Source organism: Bubalus bubalis, chromosome 8 (genome assembly GCF_019923935.1).
Source record: "Bubalus bubalis isolate 160015118507 breed Murrah chromosome 8, NDDB_SH_1, whole genome shotgun sequence".
NCBI lineage: Eukaryota > Metazoa > Chordata > Mammalia > Artiodactyla > Bovidae > Bubalus > Bubalus bubalis.
Window position 1 is genome coordinate 60899522 of NC_059164.1, and position 24551 is coordinate 60924072.

A 24551-nucleotide genomic window follows, 5' to 3' on the forward strand; every position below is an offset into this window, starting at 1 on the left:
GTAACTGAAATGTAAGGGACTGCTATCTCGATAAGAAACATCTGCAAATCTCAAGAAGGAAAAAATAGGAAATATTGAGTTGGTCAAAACACTTCATGAAATTTGAACAATTTATGAGTATAAAAGACATGTTCAATCTTATAAGAAATCAAAGGGAAAAAATGAAATGTCTTTATGTATACACACAGGTGCACGTACACACACATACACAACAGAAATGAGTACTTATGTCCATCAAAAGATATATACAAGAACATTTATGTCAGTCAAAAACTGAAAACCCATATGCTTATCTACAATGAAGAGGACAGGCTGTGATGTAGTCATATAGTAGAATATTATACAACAATGAAAAGAACTACAGCTACACAACATGAATAAATACCACACACATAATCCTCAGTGAAAGAAACCAGACTTAACAATATATCTAAATGAAGTTCAAGAACAGACAAAATTAATCTATGGAGATGTCAGAAAGGTGTTTATAAATGGGAGTGGGTGTAATACTGAGTGAGAGGAGACACAAGGAAGCCTTCCAGGTTCCTAGAAAAATACTGTATCTTAATCTGGGAAGTGGTTACTTGGATATATGAATTGCTGCTGTTGTTTAGTCACTAAGTTGTGTCCAACTTTTTGCGACTCCATGGACTGTGACCCACCAGGCTCCTCTGTCCACGGGATTTCCCAGGTAAGAATACTGAACTGAAGTGGGTCATCATTTCCTTCTGCAGGAATCACACCCATGTCTCCTACTTCGGCAGGCAGATTCTTTACCACTGGCCACCAGGGAAACCCAGATATATGAATATTTATAGAAAACTCACCAAGTTCTATGCTTAAATTTGTGCCCTTTTAGTATACAAACTACACAGCAACTTAAAAATTAAATGCAAAAAAATTCTGCTTAAGACAAAAATAATCAACAAAATTTCAAAAAAAGATCAAATTTGAAATTTCAAAGATTCTCAAATTTGAAATCATTCCACTTAATCTACGATAGTGTTTTATAAAATTTCACAGACCAAAAAAAAAAGTAGAAACAAAACTTCAAAGATCCTTAAACAAATTTTAAAAAATTGTTCAGTCAGTCAACAAATATTGGATGCTAACATGTAACAGATGCCGTGCTAGAAACTTAGCTTGTTAAGGGTTGAATAAAAAGGAGTCCCTACCCTTACAGAGTTTATAGAGTGGTCAAGAAAGGCTTCATTAAGAAAGTAACTTTTAAGCAGAGAACTGATGAAAATTAGGACACAAGCCATGAGGATATCCCAAGGAAAACCACTGCAAGCAGAGAAACAAAGTGGAAGGCCCCTAGAGTGGAAGAGATCGGCCTGCTCAAAGGACAGGAAAGAGGTTGTTTTGGCCAAAGCAGGAAAAGCCAAAAGTATAAGAACTAGGTTAAGGGCACCGGGCAGGTAGGGGTGGGGAGGGGGAGGAGGGATGGGGGTAAACTCAACTCTCCTTGTTTGACCAAATACTTTGTTGCAAAGTATGTTAAACTAGATTTCCCTGTGTTGAATTCCTTAGACTGCAAGTGCCAATACACTTCATCTGTTCAGACACTAGCAAAAATCACTGTACTGGGTGAATCCAAAGAGCTAAAAATACTGTCAACTTGCCTATTTTGTTTAAATAAAATAAAATAAAACATGGTAAGGTATGAAACTTTTATGATTAATTGGCTTCCATCATCCACCAAGAAGTTTACTGGAATTTCAAACCTAGTACATAATGGTCAGTCAATACCCTCCAGAGTCCAGCTTGAAAATTCAAATATAATAAGCAATAATGAACATCATGTGTGTACCATTTAAAAGTAAAAACAAAACAACACTAGGTATTCCTTACTAGGTAGCATCAGATAGGAGAAGGCAATGGCACCCCATTCCAGTACTCTTGCCTGGGAAATCCCATGAACGGAGGGGGTCGCAAAGAGTCGGACACAACTGAGCAACTTCACTTTCACTTTTCACTTTCATTTACTGGAGAAGGAAATGGCACCCCACTCCAGTGTTCTTGCCTGGAGAATCCCAGGGACGGGGGAGCCTGGTGGGCTGCCATCTATGGGGTCGCAGAGTCGGACACGACTGACGTGACTTAGCAGCAGCATCAGACAGATCAGCCTTAAGACTTAATTCCATTTTTTACCTTATGACCTAATTTCCCATTTTTTAAAACTAAACTCATATATTACATAACTATGAAGAAATAACCTCACTGATCAATTCAGTTTGTCTAAACTGCCTAACTGGAAAATCTATCTCCATACATAAGATTTTTCAAGGAAAAGGAAATATAAATAAAAGAAAAATGACAATTTTCTGGACCAAACATCATTAAAAAGTAAAGTTAATCCATTTATTAAGAACTTGTTAATCTACTAAACTAATACTTATTAAGTTTCTAAAGTATAGAGATAGCATAGTTTTATAAAATACAGACTAAACCATAGTGCTTAGATTTGTATCCTAGTTCTGGTACGCTAACTACATGATCCTCAGGTACATCATCATCTCTGTGCCCCAATTTCCACATCTGTAAAAGAGGGATAATAACACCATTTACCCAAAAAAGTTACTGCAGGAATTAAATAAAGGCATCTAAAGTGTTTGGAATAGTACCTGGAAGATGTTAATGATTCACTAAGTGTTGTTTTATTATTAATGTCGACCTTGCATTATGCCAGGTGCTAAAAACTACAAAAAGGACTCAGAAAATTTCCTCACCAGCATTAACAGCCAAGAACACCTTTGGTAGATATATGACCATTAATATTTAACAGACATTTTACACTAAATATGCCTGAACTTAGGAAGCTACACTGTGGGGTTTCCTTAACATTTCTATATAACTTAGTTACTAAGTCCAGAGAAGGCAATGGCACCCCACTCCAGTACTCTTGCCTGGCAAATCCCAGGGACGGGGGAGCCTGGTGGGCGGCTGTCTGTGGGGTCGCACAGAGTCGGACACGACTGAAGTGACTTCGCAGCAGCAGTTACTAATTCTGGATTTAAATATTTAAATTAAGAAAATTTAAAGTTTATCTTCTTGCTTAGGGTTAAAATATCCAATATATCACAAAATAAATACGCAATAAAGTATAGTATCAAGTTTTTAGAACACATTTTTTTTGCAGGTAATTTGAAATCTCAAACTCCATAAAGGATATTTTAAAAATTCCTGAAACAGAGAAAACTTTAAAAAGAAGAAACAAAATACCCAGCTCCAGCGTCACTGCCTCAATAAGACATGCTTCTGCTAGAACTGTTCACTCCACTCCTTTTCTGCTTATGTGCTGTGTATTTCTGCATCAATCTACCAACAAATCTTTCAATCAATAGTTTAGAGCAGTGCTGCCTAACAAAAATGTAATGTGAACTACATAAATAATTTTAAAAATTTCAGTAGCCACTTTAGAAAGTAGCAACAGATGAAATTAATGAATTTTACTTAACCCAATATAACCAATTAATCATTATTATAAAATGTAATCAATAGAAAAATTTAAATAAAATAATGTTGTTGTTGTTGTTGTTGTTAACAAACTAAGACTTCAAAATCTGGGGTATATTTTATACTTGCATCTTAACATAGACATCTCACATTTTAAGACCTCAATAGCCACATGTGGCTACCAGCTATTGTCCTGGACAACATATCACTAGGACTAGAGAGTCTAGCACTTTGCTAGCAGCATTAGCATCACCTTGGATTGAATCTCAGCTCACTTCAGACTTACTAGAACAGGAACTAAGTTTAACGAGCTCCTCAGATGATCTGAATGCACATTAAAGATTGAGAAGTACTAAATTAGACCACACATGGCTTAAAGTATTAACAAATTGCTACTGCCATTTAACTATCATGTAGTATCATGCCACTCACTAAAACAAATACTAATGGCTTTGACACAAGTCATGTTTTCTGTACCCTGTCCATCAGAATTTTCTGCAATGGTGGAAATAATCTGCACTGCTCCAAATGGTAGCTTCTTGTCACATATTACTCTTCGAAATGTACCCAGTGCAACTGAGAAACAGAATTTTTTTGCTTCAATGACTTTTAACTCATTTAAACTTAAATAGCTACATATGGCAAGTAGTTACCATATTGCAGCGCAACTCTGAATGTTATCATTTACTGTATCACAGTAAAATCTCTAGGAGGATCCTTAAGACAAATTCATAAGGTTCTAAATCAAGAAAGTCCCTCTAATTACATGCACTTCTCAATCAATCACTCTCTCTCTTTTTCAACAACAACCATGTTTACTAACACTTTACACTGACTAAGGTCAAATTTGAAATCTACCTACATATAATACAAGTCACAGAATATGTTTTGTGGGGAAGTACAGGTGGCTCAGTAATAAAGAATCCACCTGCCAATGCAGGAGACGCAGGTTATCGGCTCCCTAGGTCAGGAAGATCCCTTGGCATAAGAAATGGCAACCCACTCCAGTATTATTGCCTGGGAAATCCCATGGACAGAGGAGCCTGGCAGGTTACCATCTATGGGGTCTCCAGAACTGGACATGACTTAAGAGACTAAAAAAACAATAACACAGAGAACATATTAATAGAGATCTTAACCACATTTGTAACAAAACAGATGGACTGTATAACAAAGTATCTATAAAAAATAATTTATAGACTGTGTTTTGTATCTGTTAATATTACCCCATCTTATCATCAATTAACAATACACATACCTGTACAGTCTTTTTTATTCTATGGGAAGGACCTGGATACTCTGGAGAATACAAATCTGTGAGGAATAATGAGTTGATTAATGTTGACTTTCCCAGTCCAGATTCACCTAAAAGAAACAAAGCGGGAAATCTGTTAAAACTCCGTCAACTTATCAAGCTTAAATATTCAACCAGTGTTATAATCAAACTTGCTTTCATCCAATTACTTCTTGGAGGACAAGCAAGTGACATTACAAAATACACTATAAAGACTCCCTATTACAGTAAGTTCTTAGCCCTAATTTTCTTACCTATCAAGTCAGACTCGTATTTGGAAAGGATTTTTAGCTTCATAATTCTACAATCTGTTTTTTAAAAGTAATGTTAAAAAAAAAAGTAATGTACCTGATACAATAGTCATCAGTTTTTTTTTAAACAGTGATATATTCCTAGAGATAAAGTCATGAAGGAAACATCCCACTTGGATTATATATTGCTGCTTCAGTGCAATAAAGCATAACAGAAGTACAAATGCTTATTACAGACAATTAATGAATGACCAAGGCAAGAAATCAGGTAAGTACAAAAAAGTAAGAGGTCTGCTGACAAAAAAACAAGAAAAATTAATCACAATGTATGCTAAAAGCAAACCACAAAAAAAAAACCCACTTCTAATTTACCCATATACCAATCAATTTAAGTATATTCTATAAACTAGATTCCAAAAAGTCATACTTTTCATATTTCTATATACTTTTTATAAAAATGCTTCTGTCTAAACTGAAAAAGGAGGGAGGTAAAACGATTTCCACTAAGATTCACATACTCTTCTCTAACCCTTCATGTCAAGTCTAAGAGACCATATCAAATGTACAGCTAATTTTTACTAAAACATCAACAACTTTAGAATATATGTAATATAAAGTCAAAATAAATTAACAATCATATAATAATTATCAATTAATATGGCACCAGTTGCTAGTAGTTCAGTTAGTTTAATAGGCATCTTTATCCTATATAACTGATATCACAAGTTTTTTATGAATACTATCAGTCTTTCATATGGTGGGGGAAGGATTAAACTTTTCCCTCTAATATTCAACTGTGGCTAGCATTCACTAACGAAAATAAAGAGTTTTCATCTACAGGGAAACAGCTAGTTTTAAAATATGTGAATCATAAAAAGTAAAGATTTTGTCAAAATATCCGAGTGGATACCAAGGAATCAAGAGTGTGACATGATTGGTGGTTCATTCTTAACTAACTCAAATTTTTATGATAGAAGACTATGAATTGTTAATTTTGTTACAGGTGGTAACATTTACAGTGATAACATAAAATGAGATTTCCATGGTATTTCTATCATAGTCCTGAGAACAGATTTTAATTGAATGATCAGTAATTTAGGTGACATACACTGATGAGCAGTAAAGTACTAGGAGTTATGGACTAAGCCAATGATATAAAAATGAAAATGACTACTTCAATTCTCAAAGGCATTTCTAGGGTAATACACACTACTAACTACAATTTAACTTAATAAGTGTTTCAGTAGTACACATTTAGTGTGCCATGTAAAGAGTCAAGAAGTTATTATTTGGGCTTAATGAAGAAAACATCTTCATATCATCCACTTACTTGAGAGTTCTGGGTAGAGGAAGAACAGAGCCCCAAAATCTAAAGCTTTCTCCCTTCTAAATATTAATCTATTAGTTTCAACCATTAATAAATTTGGAGGCCATTCAAAGTTTTTACAAACTCTGTTTGTCAAAATACATGTAAATGTAACCACTGAAACGCTATACACCTCTGCAAGTAAGTTTCATTTCCAAACTAAATTTTTTCCACACTTTTATCTCCTTTTAGTCACTTTTTTCCTATGGCAGCCCCAAACTACAATTTTATCAATTTTTTTAACCTGTGTTACATAAGAATAAAAAAATAATTTCTCTTATTCATATGCCAGTTAACTCTGTAACAGTTAAACATTAGTTTTTAAACCCTTCAAACTTATTTCAGCTCTTTCCCTTCCACTTTCTTCCTAAAAATTCGGTCCAGAAATCATTATCTGAGGCTGAGGACATCAGGTGAACATGCTGGAGGGAAGACACAGTGGCCCAGGGCAGGCTAATAGGCGTCTACAAGATAAAGACCGCTTCCCAAGGAGTCTGGGAGAAGGTCTGAACTCAAAAACGATGAGGAAGACGTGAAGAGTGGCTTGCCACAGGGTGTCACAGCACTTGAGAGGGGTGAGTAGCGATACTCCACCACAGGGAGGAAGAGAAAAGCCTGGACGGAAGATAAGTTTCATACAGGAAAACTGATCAAATAAGCACAGTCAAAAAATTATGAATCACTATGCTGCTGCTTCGTCACTTCAGTCGTGCCCGACTCTGTGCAACCCCACAGACGGCAGCCCACCAGGCTCCCCCGTCCCTGGGATTCTCCAGGCAAGAACACTGGAGTGGGTTGCCATTTCCTTCTCCAGTGCATGAAAGTGAAAAGTGAAAGTGAAGTCGCTTAGTCGTGTCTGACTCTGAGCGACCCCATGGACTGCAGCCCGCTAGGCTCCTTCGTCCATGGGATTCTCCAGGCAAGAGTACTGGAGTGGGGTGCCATTGCCTTCTCCAATGAATCACTATATTGTATACCTATAACTTATATAATATTGTACAGCAACTATAATTCAATTTTTTTAAAAAAGTAAACATATGCTGTGATAATGAACTGAAACTGGAGATACTAGTGTAAACTTGATGATTTTCAACAAATATAATAGATGCAGATACACTATAGATACAAAAGTATTTATGTTTTTGTGTCCATATATATGTAGGGCTTTCCTGGTGGCTCGGAGAAGGCAATGGCACCCCACTCCAGTACTCTTGCCTGGAGAATCCCATGGATGGAGGAGCCTGATGGGCTGCAGTCCATGGGGTTGCTAGAGTCGGACACGACTGGGCGACTTCACTTTCACTTTTCACTTTCATGCATTGGAGGAGGAAATGGCAACCCACTCCAGTGTTCTTGCCTGGAGAATCCCAGGGACAGGGAAGCCTGGTGGGCTGCCATCTGTGGGGTCGCACAGAGTCGAACACGACTGAAGTGATTAGCAGCAGCAGTTCCTGGTGGCTCAGACAGTAAAGAATCTGACTGCAATACAGGAGACCGAGTTCAATCCCTGGGTTGGGAAGATTCCCTGCAGAAAGGAATGGCTATCCACTCCAGTATACTTGCCTGGAGAATTCCATGGATAGAGGAGCTTGGCAGGCTATAGCTCATGGGGTTGCAAAGAGCTGGACACAAATGAGAGACTAACACTTTCACTTTCTCTATATATGTATGTATACAAACATACATTTGCTGTTTTCTGATTTTGATGGTATATTAATGGCTATGCAGTAGAAGATCCTTGAGGAAGAGAAATACACAAGTATTTAAGTGGCAAAGAGGCATTGTGCATTGCAAATGTTACAGAGGGCAAAAACCTGTGTACTGTACTTGTAATTTTTGTCTTTACAAATGTTACAAAATTAATTAAAACATTATCTCAGCACAAGAATCACAATAAATCAGTATCACACACTTTCAATTATGCAAAATACTTTGTACCTATAGTTCTCAATTTTTAGCTGAATTAACAACCTCTCTGAAAATCCAAATACACAATCTCTCCTCAGAATATAAATGATAAAAATCTCAATTGTATTTCAGGAAGCTCAGTCAGTGAACCCAAACTCAGTTGTGTTTGACACTTTTCAACCCTATGGACTGTAGCCCACCAGGCTCCTCTGTCCATGGGATTCTCCAGGCAAGAATACTCTAGTGAGTTGCTATTTCTTCCTCCAGGGGATCTTTCTGACCCAGAAATCAAACCCACATCTCCTGCGTCTCCTGCATTGCAGGCAGATTCTTCACTGATGAGCCACCGGGGAAGCCCCAGTCACCCCTATTTTCCCCTTAAAAAGTCAGCTCCATAATCTTTAGTATCTTTGTTGTTGTTGAGTTGTTAAGTAACTCTTTGCCACCCATGGTCTGCAGCATGCAAGGCGTCCCTGTCTTCACTATCTTCTGGAATTTGCTCAAATGCATGTCCATTGAGTTGATGATGCAATCCAACTATCTCATTCTGTCTCCCCTTTCTCCTTCTGCGCTTAATCTTTCCCAACATCAGGGTCTTTTCCAGTGAATCAGTTCTTCACGTCAGGTGGCCAAAGTATTGGAGTTTCAGCTTCACCATCTGTCCTTCCAATGAATATTCAGGACTGATTTCCTTTAGGATGGACTGGCTGGATCTCCTTGCAGTCCAGGAGACTCTCAAGACTATTCTCCAACACTACAGTTTAAAAGCATCAATTCTTCGGCGCTCAGCATTTTTTATGGTCCAACTCTCACATCCATACGTGACTACTGGAAAAACCATAGTTTTGACTAGACGGACCTTTGTCGGCTAAGTGTTATTTCTGCTTTTTAATATATGCTGTCTAGGTTTGTCATAGCTTTTCTTCCAAGGAGCAAGCGTCTTTTAATTTCATGGCTGCAGTCACCATCTGCAGTGAATTTGGAGCTCAAGAAAATAAGTCTGTAAACTTTTTCCATTTTTTCCCTATTTGCCATGATGTGATACGACCAGAGGTCATGATCTTAGTTTTCTGAAATGTTGAGTTTTAAGTAGCTTTTTCACCTCTTTCATCTTCATCAAGAGGCTCTTAGCTCCTCTTCACTTTCTGCCATTAGGGTGATATCATCTGTATATCTGAGGTTATTGATATTTCTCCCAGCAATCTTGATTCCAGCTTGAGCTTCATCCAGCCCGGCACTTCTTATGAAGTACTTTGCATATAAGTCAAATAGGCAAGATGACAATATACAACCTTGACGTATTCCTTGCCCAATTTGGAACCAGTTGGTTGTTCCATGTCTGGTTCTAAGTGTTGCATCTTAACCAACATACAGGTTTCTCAGGAGGCAGGTAAGGTGGATAATATCACTTTAATGATTCGCAGTGTAGTTAACTTGGACTTTTGTTCTTCTCTACTATATTCCCTTCTCTCTTGGGCTTCCTGGTGGCTCAGAGGTTAAAGTGTCTGCCTGCGTCTGCCTGCAATGCGGGAGACCTGGGTTCGATTCCTGGGTCTGGAAGATCTTCTGGAGAAGGAAATGGCAACCCACTCCAGTATTCTTGCCTGGGGAATCCCATGGACAGAGGAGCCTGGCGGGCTGCAGTCCACGGGGTCGCAAAGAGTCGGACACGACTGAGTGACTTCACTTTCACTATATTCCCTTACAGTGTTTTCACCTATCTTTACATTTTCCCATTAAGCATCTGTAACAGTTAGAGCATACATGGAGTGGGATATCCTCAACATACCATAAATCTCTTAAAATTCAGGAAAAATTTATTTTATCTTTAAAAAAAATATTTAGTAGCACAAGCTTTTAAGAAAATAATTTGCTAATGTTTCCAGAGCCAAAAAATATTCAAACACTTTGATGCAAAAATCCAACTTCAGGGACTTTAAACAGTGATACTGCCCTCTGCTCCCAATATATATACACAAGTCCTATGTGCTTAAAGATGTCCATTGCCCTGTCATTTGTAACAAGGGTAAAAACAAACTTAAAAGTCCATTAATGGAGAAATAAGCTATAAAAACTATCATATATTCAGTCACAAATTAGAATACAATGTAGTCATTAAACATCTCAGTTAAAATGTTGACCAAAATTTCCATTCTCTAAAATTTTTACTGCAGCGTTCTTACAAAATTAAACACACAAATCATTCAAAAGTCAAATGAGAGTCTAAAATCTGATATAGTCACAGCTGGAAAAATGCAGCTGTTAAAAGTAAAACATTGAGGATAAACACAGCAAAATGTTAATGATAATTATCTCTTGCTGGTAAATCATTTCATTTTTTAGTATTTCTTAATTTTCACAAGTTTCAAGTATGATTACGGAAAAGTCTCCTTTCTGGGAGGTGCATCTTACTGAGGCCCTAAACAGATCCCACCACGTTTACTTCCTTCCTAGAAAATAATACAGTATAATTATTTTACATATTGTTTACTTCTATGTCTATCTCCCTAAATAAGCATTAAACTCCAGTGATCTTCTCATAGAAGAAACAACATAATTACTGATAATTACTGTAATTTATAACTATAATAATGTAATGTAGTATTTATATAGGAAGAACTAGAATGAACTAAACCAAAGATTGAGTAAGAGAACCAACGAAACACATATATGTTTCAGCTTGTAATAAATGGTTTTAGGAAGACTAATTAACCATTTAAAAAATAAGGTAAAATAAACATCAAATTCCTGTCTCACATCTCATATCAAAAAAATTTACATGAATCTAAATTGCAAAATAAAAAAAGTAAACCTTAGTCTATATACTTATATACAGTGGAATCCCTAATAAGACTGAATCAAGCAGGCAGGTATCAAAGACACAAGCCAAAAGAAAAAAAAGACTACACAGACAATATAAAAATCAGGTTAATATATAACATGACACAAGAAAAATTCTGACAGAGTCAATACCAAACCACAACCACAACAACAATACCCTTAGAGCATCTATATAAGGAAAAAAAGGAATATAGCTTTTAAAATTAATCTAGAATATATGATTTATAAAACCAAAGATAAACAGAAATAATTAAAAAGTTAACCAGCAACAATACTATGTAGAAAGAAAATAAGACATCAATTTTTAGGTATTAAATTGGCAAAGAAACACTGTAATATCCACTGATGGCAGTATGCTATCAACACCTGGTTAGTGTGCAAACTGGTATACAATCTATCTTAGGTCAATTTGGTATTAATAGTAAAACCCTTAAAACAACTCATAAGCCTTCATAAAAAAATACCAATTCAAACTTACAAAGTTTTATCCTAAAGAAGTAAATAAAAATTCAAGGACAGATATAATTACAACCATGTTTACTCTAACTATATTGATACTGAACAACAAGGCAAATTTTGGTATACCCAACCTACAAAGCCAATGAAATCTACAACTCAACCATAGCTAGATTATCAAAAAATGTCTATTATTAAAAGATGATCATAATTTACTGCTAAATTTTATAAGACAACTACAGATTGTAATTACAGATTGTGATGTCTTACAGACATTACAGATACATACAAACAAAAACACTGTATGTTTCTATGCTTAAGAGTTACCACTGGATGACAGATTATGGTAATATTTATTTTCATTTTGCTTTTCTGCTTATCCCAATTTCTACAATGAAACTCATTAACTTTATTACAAAAGCACTTTTTAAAATATGTAGCTGACCCCTAGAAGGAATACAAAAATCTAAATAGTGAGTGAGTTTTTTCTCCCTAAAACTTTCTCTGCTTTGGCTAAATTAGTTCTTTGAAATAAAATTCATATAACAAAAATGCACTATTTTAAAGTGTACAACTCAGTGGTTTTTCTGTATTCACAACGTTGTGCAATCATCATTGGTTAAATTATTTTATTACTAAAAGCAAAATAAAAATACAGAGCTCAGGGCAGAAAATTCTGAAGTACTAAAGCATTTCAAGTATTCAACCTATCTTAATGTCAGAATTAAGCATAATTCCACTAAATGCCCAGTAACCTAGATACAAAATGGCCAATACTACTTTTCAATTTCATCAACTAACTACATTAATATAAACACCAACAAGAAGGTGGGGAAAAATTATCTATGACAGTCATTGTTTATTCTGTCACTCATTAAATGCCTCCCATCCCCATGGAAAAGAAATGCAAAAAAGCAAAATGGCTGTCTGGGGAGGCCTTACAAATAGCTGTGAAAAGAAGAGAAGCAAAAAGCAAAGGAGAAAAGGAAAGATATAAGCATCTGAATGCAGAGTTCCAAAGAATAGCAAGGAGAGATAAGAAAGCCTTCCTCAGTGATTAATGCAAAGAAAGAGGAAAAAAACAGAACAGGAAAGACTAGAGATCTCTTCAAGAAAATTAGAGATACCCAGGGAACATTTCATGCAAATGTTATTATGCATTTGCTCGATAAAGGGCTCGATAAAGGACAGAAATGGTATGGACCTAACAGAAGCAGAAGATATTAAGAAGAGGTGGCAGGAATACACAGAAGAACTGTACAAAAAAGGTCTTCACGACCCAGATAATCACGATGGTGTGATCACTCACCTAGAGCCAGACATCCTGGAATGTGAAGTCAAGTGGGCCTTAGAAAGCATCACAACAAACAAAGCTAGTGGAGGTGATGGAATTCCAGTTGAGCTATTCCAAATCCTGAAAGATGATGCTATGAAAGTGCTGCACTCAATATGCCAGCACATTTGGAAAACTCAGCAGTGGCCACAGGACTGGAAAAGGTCAGTTTCCATTCCAATCCCAAAGAAAGGCAATGCCAAAGAATGCTCCAACTACCACACAATTGCACTCATCTCACACGCTAGTAAAGTAATGCTCAAAATTCTCCAAGCCAGGCTTCAGCAATATGTGAACCATGAACTTCCTGATGTTCAAGCTGGTTTTAGAAAAGGCAGAGGAACCAGAGATCAAATTGCCAACATCCGCTGGATCATCAAAAAAGCAAGAGAGTTCCAGAAAAACATCTATTTCTGCTTTATTGACGATGCCAAAGCCTTTGACTGTGTGCATCACAATAAACTGTGGAAAATTCTGAAAGAGATGGGCATACCAGACCACCTGACCTGCCTCTTGAGAAATCTGTATGCAGGTCAGGAAGCAACAGTTAGAACTGGACATGGAACAACAGACTAGTTCCAAATAGGAAAAGGAGTACGTCAAGGCTGTATATTGTCACCCTGCTTATTTAACTTCTATGCAGAGTACATCATGAGAAACGCTGGACTGGAAGAAGCACAAGCTGGAATCAAGATTGCTGGGAGAAATATCAATCACCTCAGATATGCAGATGACACCACCCTTATGGCAAAAAGTGAAGAGGAACTAAAAAGCCTCTTGATGAAAGTGAAAGTGGAGAGTGAAAAAGTTGGCTTAAAGCTCAACATTCAGAAAACGAAGATCATGGCATCCGGTCCCATCACTTCATGGGAAATAGATGGGGAAACAGTGGAAACAGTGTCAGACTTTATTTTTCTGGGCTCCAAAATCACTGCAGATGGTGACTGCAGCCATGAAATTAAAAGACGCTTACTCCTTGGAAGGAAAGTTATGACCAACCTGGATAGCATATTCAAAACCAGAGACATTACTTTGCCAACGAAGGTCCCTCTAGTAAAGGCTATGGTTTTTCCTATGGTCATGTATGGACGTGAGAGTTGGACTGTGAAGAAGGCTGAGTGCCGAAGAATTGATGCTTTTGAACTGTGGTGTTGGAGAAGACTCCTGAGAGTCCCTTGGACTGCAAGGAGATCCAACCAGTCCATTCTGAAGGAGATCAGCCCTGGGATTTCTTTAGAAGGAATGATGCTAAAGCTGCAACTCCAGTACTTTGGCCACCTCATGCAAAGAGTTGACTCATTGGAAAAGACTCTGATGCTGGAAGGGATTGGGGGCAGGAGGCGAAGGGGACGACACAGGATGAGATGGCTGGATGGCATCACTGACTCGATGGACGTGAGTCTGGGTGAACTCCGGGAGTTGGTGATGGACAGGAAGGCCTGGTGTGCTGCAATTCATGGGGTCGCAAAGAGTCGGACACGACTGAGTGACTGAACTGAACTGAAACTTTACTAATATGTCATACACAAAATATACATTATGATAAACTCTGAATCCCCAAAATGGCTAAACCACCATGTTCTAATTCTAAGCTCCTTCTGCCAACAAAAAGGCCAGTGCTACTAAAGACATTTGATATAGGTCAACTAAATTATGACCAAAAAAAAAAAAAAACCCTCTGCTATAAAAATTTTGCAAAGCTAAAGCTTAGTCTTATAAAAATGATTAAGCTGAATTTTATCTTCAAAAAATCCAAAGTAACAGATTTAATGCCACTTGCTTTTCAAAATATTTTCTGGTCAGATAAAGCAATCTACGTTAGTTCTACCTCTTTGAAAGATTCTAGTAAAATCAGGAATTTACAATTAACATTTTATTCTCAGAGTATGCTTTTTTTAAAGTGAAATCGCTCAGTCATGTCCGACTCTTTGCGACCCCATGGATTGCAACATTCAAGGCTCCTTCATCCATGGGATTTTCCAGGCAAGAATACTGGAGTGGGTTGCCATTTCCATCTCAGAGCATAGGCAAGTCTAATTAAGAAGCACACAAAGAACTGTCAAGTTCCAAGCCCAAACAGGTTTGACGCTTTGTTACATTAAAGACCTGTCTTCATTATTTAATATTGCTGACACTGGGTTTTAAACTAAATTTTCAAATAAAGATTCAAAATCAAGAATTCCAATCTCTTCATCCTGGAGGCAATCAAGGTCTTTAAAATCTACGCTAGCCTACACTTCCAGCCTTATTTCCAACTATTACAAAGTGAACTCTTCAGGGTAGGATCCTAAAATCAATGTACAATGCCAATTAATCTTAAAACTCCCTCTGCTCCTCCACATCATCCATAAAGCACAATTACATATAACCTGACAACTTGTTTTCTTCCTGCACTGAAACAGATACCTTTTTCTTGAGCACTTAAGAAGTAACTAGTTTATATTAAGGCACCTAGACTAACTGAGCAAGGTGAGCGGCATACACTATGAAAGTATGTGGAAGGAAATGACTAGGGGAATAGAAAATTCACCTCTCCCACTTCATGCTGACCCTAGGACAGAAACTACTCATTTCAGTAGAATGGCAGAAAAAACTGCTTGCACTATTTAAGTTATCTATAATTCTCATTCCTTTTTCTGTCTGTCCCTCGTCTCTTTAATTTTTTTAGTGAAAACAGAATATCTAGTTGAAATCATACAAGTTCAAATCATAATGGATGCACTATATCCAGTATTTCCAAATGAGCCTCTGCATCTTGCCTAGAAAATCCTGTGGACAGAGGAGCCTGGTGGGCTGCTATCCATGGGGTTACACAGAGTCGGACACAACTGAAGCGACTTAGCATACATGCATGCATGCATTGGAGGAGGAAATGGCAACCCACTCCAGTGTTCTTGCCTAGAGAATCCCAGGGACAGAGGAGCCTGGTGGGCTGCCGTCTATGGGGTCGCACAGAGTCGGACACGACTGAAGCAACTTAGCAGCAGCAGCAGCATAGTGCTTAAGAACACACCAGACAGAGATAGACTGGGTTTGGTTCTGGCATCCGACAGCAGTGTGACCATAGTCAAGTAACTAATATCTCCATGCCTCAGTTTTTTGCATCTTTAAAATGCAGAAAACAATAATACTCATATCATAAGGTTACTGTTAAGGACTGTATGAGTTACAGAAATAAAGTGTCAATACTTTATGTACTTGAAATATTGCCTGACACATAGGTGCTGATTTTTGTTGGCTATTGTTTTTCCAACTGGACTGCCCACTCAATGTCTATCCCAATCATATTCTTCAAAAATCTGCCCTAATACCTCTTCCTCAAATAAGGCAGTAATAATGTCCAACCAGGGATAAGCTCTCCTATACCTTTAAACATCTGTTCTTAATTTCTATATGACTCTACTAACTTGTATTTACTTCCTGAAAACGTTATCTTTTTATGTATATTTTATATCATTATGTAAATTATAAGATCCTTTAGGCAAGAAAATACAGGAATACCAATATGCCTCTTTTATACAAAAAAGTCCCTCAGGTAAATAATAAATATTGCTTATGAAGCAAGGTTACTGGATAAAGGTTTCCCAACAAAGGGTGAAGAGATTAAGAAATCAACTGTTAAATATAGATTCTCAGTTTGTATCGGTGTATAAATCTCAAACCAAAAACTGTTTTAAGAGTCGAAGTTGCTCTGAGCATAAATCACAAAAATGAGGACTCAGTTTATAAGGAATAGCTTGTAGTCTCTATTGTAAGTCAAGAATGTTACAGCAAGGTTAGCTTTAGCTTTCTATGATATACACACAGTGCTGTCAGATATGGCCTGCAGTCTGAAAAACAATGTATAAAATACTTAAAATGTGACTTTTATGTGTCACACATTGCAACTACGTAGATGAAAAGATTCAGACCTTGTACTCAAGTCTACACAAAGACAGCTAATTAAATAGTAATGTTCAAGGTATGGGGAGGAGGACAGTATAATAATATTGATACCCATTCTCTTTTATTCTCATTTTAAGTCTTATCAAAGAGAAAAAACAAGCTATAGTTGACAAGAGGTCTAATCAAAAAAGCTAGTAAGAATCAGCATCTTGTTCCCATGGTGGTTAACACTGATTGAATATATCTATGAGGGCATGTATTAGTTAAGGGGAAAAAATACAGCACTAACAATACATAGCTGCAACGTGTACAACGGCTGATTTAATTAAATAAAATGTACATGTTAAATATAAAATGTTCAAGTGTTACATGTGGTAACAACAACAAAAAAACTAGTAAGTTACATTCAGAGATTCCATATTTCCTTTAACAGTCAAGATCAGCTGATTATTATATATCTTTCACCTGGAAAAATGTCACAGCAATTTCAAACCAAATATCTGGCCTTGACTCCCAGACATTACTAAGCAGACACTCAAAAAGTCACTCTTTAAGTTTTAATAATAAAAATTTTTGAAAACTGTTATGGTTCTCCTAATGGACCTAGGAGGTTTTTTTACAAATTAAAAAATGATCTTTTATTTGTCTACAGTTTGTCATTTAAGATCACTAACCTTACACAGTAAATGTAAATATAAGATGCAGCATTTCTTCACGTATAACGATCTATGTTACCAACCTAGGACGAGGTGTGTCCTGCATATTTTATTCACCTATCTAGACCCACACCTGCTCTACAGCAGCAATTTGCAAGCCAGGTATACCATACTTTTTATTCAGCCAGAGGCAGACAAGTATCAAGTTTGCAGATTTTGTACCACGTTTTAACTATGATTTATTACAATGCAGATACTTCCAAACAGTCACAAACTGACCCTCAGGCAAAATATTCTGGTCAGTTGATAAAATATTCTTCCCTTCATTCAATAATCTAATTCAACACCAAAATAAAATACCAGGTGTGGAATATAATTAGCAAAATTTAATGCACAATATATAAAGATCCAGCATCAACTCAATTTTCTTTGTCAAGGATAATTAATCCAATAATTCTGCCTTCCATCTTCTTAAATAGAGAAATACAATAAATTGCATCAAACTGAGAAGCCAGGTTATAAAGTCAGACTATATGAGATGAAAATATTATAAAGTCATTTAAGATTAAGACTGTCATTTAAGAAAACTAATCTTACACATGGTAAAGTGTCTTTTCATATATGATGATGTTACTCAACTACAGTTAAAACAACCCTGACAATCTCTTAAAATCGATTACAGGCAGGCAAAGGTGTTCACAGGATGAAACACACCCAAGAGAAAAATAAGAGTGAACCAAAGAAGGAAAGTCATATTTCACTTATTCCAGGGCTTACACTCAATGAATGAACTCCCAGGGTAATCACTGCATGATTATGATCCTCTACCCCATCCTTCTTTTTCAGATTTAGAGAACATATGTTTAAGTTAAACACTTGGATGATATGGCTTCAGTGCACTACATGAGCCAAAGAATAAAACTATCCTGGAGTAATAAGTAACCACCAGATGCTATTTCCTTTTGTAGCATCAACTGAAGAGAACTTCTCCAGTTTTCTGTTCCACTACCCACCTCCCACTGCTTTTCAACTTCTACTTCCCTTCCCCACCGTTTTCAAAACTGCGCCACCTACAAAAAAACAGGCAAGATAATACTTAAATCCCACTATGCTACCAAGTTAAATTTTAAAGTGTATCTGCATAACAAAAAACATATAACATTGATTGCTGCAGTTATTTGGGCTATTGTTTTCTTAAAACATTCCGAGTTCATTAAATAGTTATTAATAGTTCATTAATAGTTCATCAAAATTCAACTTTAGTGAGAAATCATATCTTACCGACAACCATAAGTGTGAATTCAAAACCTCTCTTCACTGATTTTCTGTATACTTGATTTGGGAGATTTGCAAATCCCACATAGCCTTCAAGGTTCTTCTGTTGCTGAGAAAAGTAAAAGAGGGTCAATTATTTATACATCAACAGAATGCTTCTATCATACATTTCAAATTCTCTTCATTAACCTAGTTTTAGAAAATCATACAAACTCTTATTCATGGTAAATTAAACTGATTTTATAGTATTACCAATAAAAGTATTAGTTAATCAAAAAAATGGACAAAATAAATTGAGCACAAGTGATTAACAGTAGTCAATTATAAAAGTCAATGAGATTGTCATATGACATCACTGACTCGATGGACGTGAGTCTGAGCAAGCTCCGGGAGTTGGTGATGAACAGGGAAGCCTGGTGTGCTGCAATCCATGGGGTTGCAAAGAGTCAGACATAACTGAGCAACTGAACTGAACTCAACTGAGTCAATTATAAAAACCCAAGGGAATAAAATAAAAATTTTAAAAACCTGCCTCAGAGCAAAGATTTCAATTTATAGTAAGTTACTAATATTCTGATCAAGCAACTAAAAAAACAACAAAGGATTTTTTACAATAAAAAAATTCAAATCCCCTTAAGATTATATTCAGTTCAGTCACTCAGTCATGTTTGACTCTTTGCGACCCCATGGACTGCAGGATGCCAGGCTTCCCTGCTATACTATATATTATATAATTAATTATATATTTTGTATTAATAATATATTATGTTATATAACATATATTCCCTGTTATATTATATATAATCTTATATAAGATTATATTAAGGACTCTTTTAATTATTCCCTTTGCTCATACTAAAAACCACAGGCAGGCTTTTCTTGAAATTCACCTTCTTATTCATGAAATAAAATCAAAATGTGGAGTTTAAAATTTTTCATAAACTCTTAAAAGCTCTCATGATGAATGTCAATCAGTAAACATTATCTTTCAAACTCTTATACTAGGTCCAGTAATGTCACCTCAATGTTTTTACTGGACATCAGATTTATCCTGGTTTTAAAGTAAACTTTAATTCCGTTTTTTGTATAGCTTTTGATGTATAGCTTCTGTATAGCTTTGATGACCTCACCAATAATTTCATGATTAGTTCATACAAACCTACTTCTAAATTGGCACAGAAAATCAGTGTGACTTTCAACTTACCCATTGGTGACAAATACTGTCCATAGTTCAGACCATCTGAGTGAGTAGAGTCTTACTGATTAATTTACTTAGAGGTAGGTCTTATTCATCATTAAAACATAATGCCATTCATCATTTAAAAATAACGTTCCTAAGAGATACACATTTCTCTTAAAGGTTTTTGCCACATTTAAATTCTCATCCAAAAACACTCATATGGGATCAAAGTAATAATTCAATACATTTGGATTTAACAAAGAACAGCACCCTGCATTCCTCACTATTATCACATATATAACTAAATATTCCATCCATAATCTTTTACCCTTTTTTAAAATTCATATAAATTAATTTTAAGACAAATGTTGAGCAGATAAGTAAGCCAATTAAATTAGAGGCTAATTTTAAATATACTAGTTAAGACACTGATCAGAATATTTTAAAGTCAAATATTTGAAAGCCTACTATGTGCACAGCTAAGACTATGTATTAAATTTAAAGATTCCTTGATTCATATTTCATCCAATTGTAACTGAAATTTAACTTAGACCAGAAAAAAGCCTCTGTATTAATTATGTAGTATACTCACAGCTACTTTGTAAAGAACATATTTCCATCATTCCAGTGTTCCAGGTTCCAACGGAACAGATCCACAGAGGAACAGTACACGAGGAATTCCAAGAATCGTTCATGGCACATTCAGTCCAAACAGGGCAGAGAAATCCATTGGAACATAGTAAAATGAAGAGGGGAGAAAATGAAAGTTACTTACGTGTAACTCAACAAATTAGAGGTAAATTACAAATATACTGAAAGTAGACTTTTTTCTACTCACATCAAGAAAATATTTTTTTGTTGGATATAAGGCCCAGTGAGTCCATTTTAGCAGCTTTCCTGATAAAACACAGAATCAAAGACCTCCTATCTTTTCAGAAAGGACAATCACTATGCCTTGCACCTGAAGTCTTACAAGAAATGATAAAAAAAGTGTAAAGTATGAAATTTCAAGAAGATATACAGGGACCAACTTTAAATTCCAAGAAGAAAAAAAAAATGTAAATTTCATACAATTTTGCTTTGTCAGTCACTGGATTAAGACAGATCAGATCAGATAAATGCCAATATTTTCGCTAGGATCTTTACATAGTATTACCATATTTCAAGTAATTAAACTAAAGTTCAGAATTGGAAGAAATGCAAACTTGGGGATATAGGAAAGGAAGCTAAAGACTGCAAGCAATAACAAATGGAAAGATGAAGTAAATGTGACCTATGAAAACTGAAAGGCAACCAACAGAGCACAGAAGAGAAAATAAGACTATCTTTGGACAAAATGTCCGTAAAAAGGGTATGTCTTTTTTTCTATATTGAACAAATCTGAGTTATATCACAACCTAGAAAAAACAATGATTATTCAAATGTCACCTCCACAGAGAGGACTGCTCTGAATACCCTAACTACAACCCCTCATCTCAGCACTTTGTTGCTTTATGTTTTTTTTTTCCCCTTTAGCACCTATCACCATTTAACATACATACAAATCTTGTTTATGGTGATCTCCACTCACTCTACCTCCAACTAGAATGTAAACTCCATCAAGGTACAGATTAAAGGAATTACAGAAGTTGTGACATCAAAAAGAGGAAGCCATCTGACCATCTGAGAGAACTGAAGAAGTTTCCGAGAAAATATTTTAGGTTACATGTTCAAGAAACCCACCATACAAAAGGTGTAAGAAAAATGCCTCAGTCTACCCCTGTGTCTTATTCATTGCTTTATCCTCAAGTCACAGAACAGTCTTAGGGACAACTGGGAGACTGAGGTAAGAAAACAGGGGAAAGCATTTTAGGGCAAGCGGTGGGCCCTGAAGTGGGGGTGAACCTGGTACTTTCAGAAACAGAAAGTATAACAACTCCACAGAAGTAAGGTAGTAGACCAGGGGACAAGTGGTAGAAAATAGGTCAGGGAGGCAGGCAGGGGCCAGATAATGTGGGACCTAGTAAAAGCAGGAAATCTGAGTGTTATTTTAGGCATGATGGGAAGCCACTGGAGGGTTTTACAAAGGCAAGTGCAAGTGACCTGACCTGATTTGTGTTTTAAAGATAGTTCTTACTGTTAAGAGAAGAAATGGAAATAAGAAAACTGCTAAGAAGCCTACTACAATAGTTTAAGAAAGAAAGGGTATACTGAATTTAGATGGTGTCAATATAAGGAGAGAGAAAGATTCAGAACAGGTTTTGAAGGAAGAATGGTCAGGACACTTCTGGTGCATTACATGTGATCAGTAAAAGAGACAAAAGGTAACTCTCACTACTTGACTTGAACAACTCAATAACTAGTGATATCTCCACGGAAAGAGGGAACAAAGGAAAAGAGTGAGCGGTGAGGGCCAAAATCACCAAAATCAAAAAAAGCTTTGAATGTGTTGAAGACTGTATTACATATTCAAGAAGAAATGGTCATAGGCAGTTAAACATATGAATTCAGAAATTCCAGGGTTGGTTGTTGCTGAAAACACAGATTTAGGAAACATAAGCATATAGATAGTACTGAGAGAGGATTATATTCTCAAAGAGATATTATAGATGAAAGGGGTTCTAGGCAGTTTCCTGGGGCTTCCCTGCTGGCTTAAGAATCCGCCTGCAATGCAAGAGACCAGAGGGTTCAATCCCTGGGCTGCGGGGAGGACATGGCAACCCACTCCAGTATTCTTGCCTGCAGAATCCCCATGGAAAGAGGAGCCTAGTGGGCTATAGTCCATGGGGTCACAAAGAGTCAGATACTTTGCTGAGCGACTAAGCACAGCACAGCACACAGGCAGATTCCTGGAGCACTCCAACGCTGAAATGTTAGGCAGAAAATGAGTAAGAAAGATCAGTCAGTGAGGAGGAAAGAAAACTAGAAGGGCTGAAGGTTATTCAACTGTGTTAAATGCTACTGAAAAGTCAAATGAAAAATACCAGAGATGTGACCATAAAATTTTGATATAAGATTACTGATAATTCTACACAAGAGCAGTCTCAGTAACACAGTGAGGAAGAAGACTTACTAGTTTGAGAGTAGGTAATTCTCTGTATATGTTAACTAATATAATTTTTAAAATAATTACATGTTATAAATTATTTTAAAATTAAGCATGTCATTTGCCAGTTTCCCCATATGACTGATTTCCCAGAGGAAGAAAATCATGTCATATTCATCTCTACATTCCTAACAGAGTGCTGATACACAGGAGTTGTTTAAAAAAATAAACAAAAATACACTTTCAGGAAAATTTCTCCTGAGAAAGAAACGGTGTCTAAACACAAAAGACAGATTTAGGGAATATACTAAAATATAACACTGGCTGACTAAAACACATAAACTTTTCACATTTCATAAGAATCTTGCCTTCCCGAAATTCTAAAATCAACCACAGTCTGTAATTCAGAAGATTTAACCACCCACTGATTCTTTTTCTGGACAAAAATAATGCTCACAGTGCCAATGTGAAATATAATCTCTGGATAAAGAAACATTATTTATAGACCCGAGTGACGTAACTGTGACACTTATAAGCATGCAAATATAGATAAAAGCATATTCACCCAGGCTTCACCCAAAATACCTTAAGAGTATTACTTGATTTCAATCATCAGTTATATAAGAATAAACAGTTATCAAATCATCTTTTCTAAAAGCACATGTTAAATCTTTCGGTAACTATCTAAAAGATATGGCAAATCTCTATGTCAAATTCACATTTAAGAAAATCAAACTACAATTCCATTGCTTGCTATTTCACTACCTGTGGGAAAACCAACTTAAATACAATACCCAGTAACTGCAGTCATTAATTTACTTAAACTTACTTCTAGAAATCAATTATATTCAAAGAAAAAGATGCCTCAAAAAGGTTTCAATAATAGATTATTGGAACTCTTAAGATTTGTTTATATTCTCTACCATTTGTTCTTATTTCAAAGTAAAGTTATCAAAACCTTGGCATCTGAAAACCCATTATAATTTTAAAATTTTGAATATTAATATTTATAAATTAACATATATTTTCCAAAGGAGAAAAACAGCACCTTATTTTGAAAATTGCTAAATATGCTTTTGGGGAACAACAATAAAACTGAGTTGTAATAGGTTGGAAGCAAATAAATTTGAGGGAAAGTTAAAACATTTTTATAGGATCTACTATAAACCTTCAAGTCTCTCCATCACTCACGTAGAGCCAGACATCCTGGAATGCAAAGTCAAGTGGGCCTTAGGAAGCGTTACTATGAACAAAGCTAGTGGAGGTGACGGAATTCCAGCTGAGCTATTTCAAATCCTAAAAGATGATGCTGTTTAAGTGCTGCACTCAATATGCCAGCAAATTTGGAAAACTCAGCAGTGGCCAAAGAGCTGGAAAAGGTTACTTTTCATCTCAATCCCAAGGAAGGGCAATGCCAAAGAATATTCAAACTACCACACAATTGCTCATCTCACATACTGGCAAAGTAATGCTCAAAATTCTCCAAGCCAGGCTTCAACAGTATGTCAACTGTGAACTTCCAGATGTTCAAGCTGAATTTAGAAAAAGGCAGAGAAACCAGAGATTCCAACATCTGTTGGATCATAGAAAAAGCAAGAGAATTCCAGAAAACCATCTGCTTT

The 24551-nt window shown here is 36.1% G+C and overlaps 1 protein-coding gene across 5 annotated transcripts in view; it reads right to left on the bottom strand.

The window, feature by feature from the left end:
- Positions 1-24551, bottom strand: part of SEPTIN7 (septin 7) — a 98370-nt gene that overhangs the window by 38581 nt on the left and 35238 nt on the right. For 2 of the 5 annotated variants that reach the window (XM_025291178.2, XM_025291179.2), the window contains exons 3-4: positions 18731-18827; positions 4718-4824 (exon numbers count right to left, since the gene is read on the bottom strand). In XM_025291178.2, coding sequence (XP_025146963.1) covers positions 4718-4824; positions 18731-18827 — 204 coding nt within the window. Of the gene's footprint in view, positions 1-4717; positions 4825-18730; positions 18834-19928; positions 19974-24551 lie in introns of those variants that run through there. The other 3 variants (XM_025291176.2, XM_025291177.2, XM_044946676.1) reach the window with 2 other exon arrangements.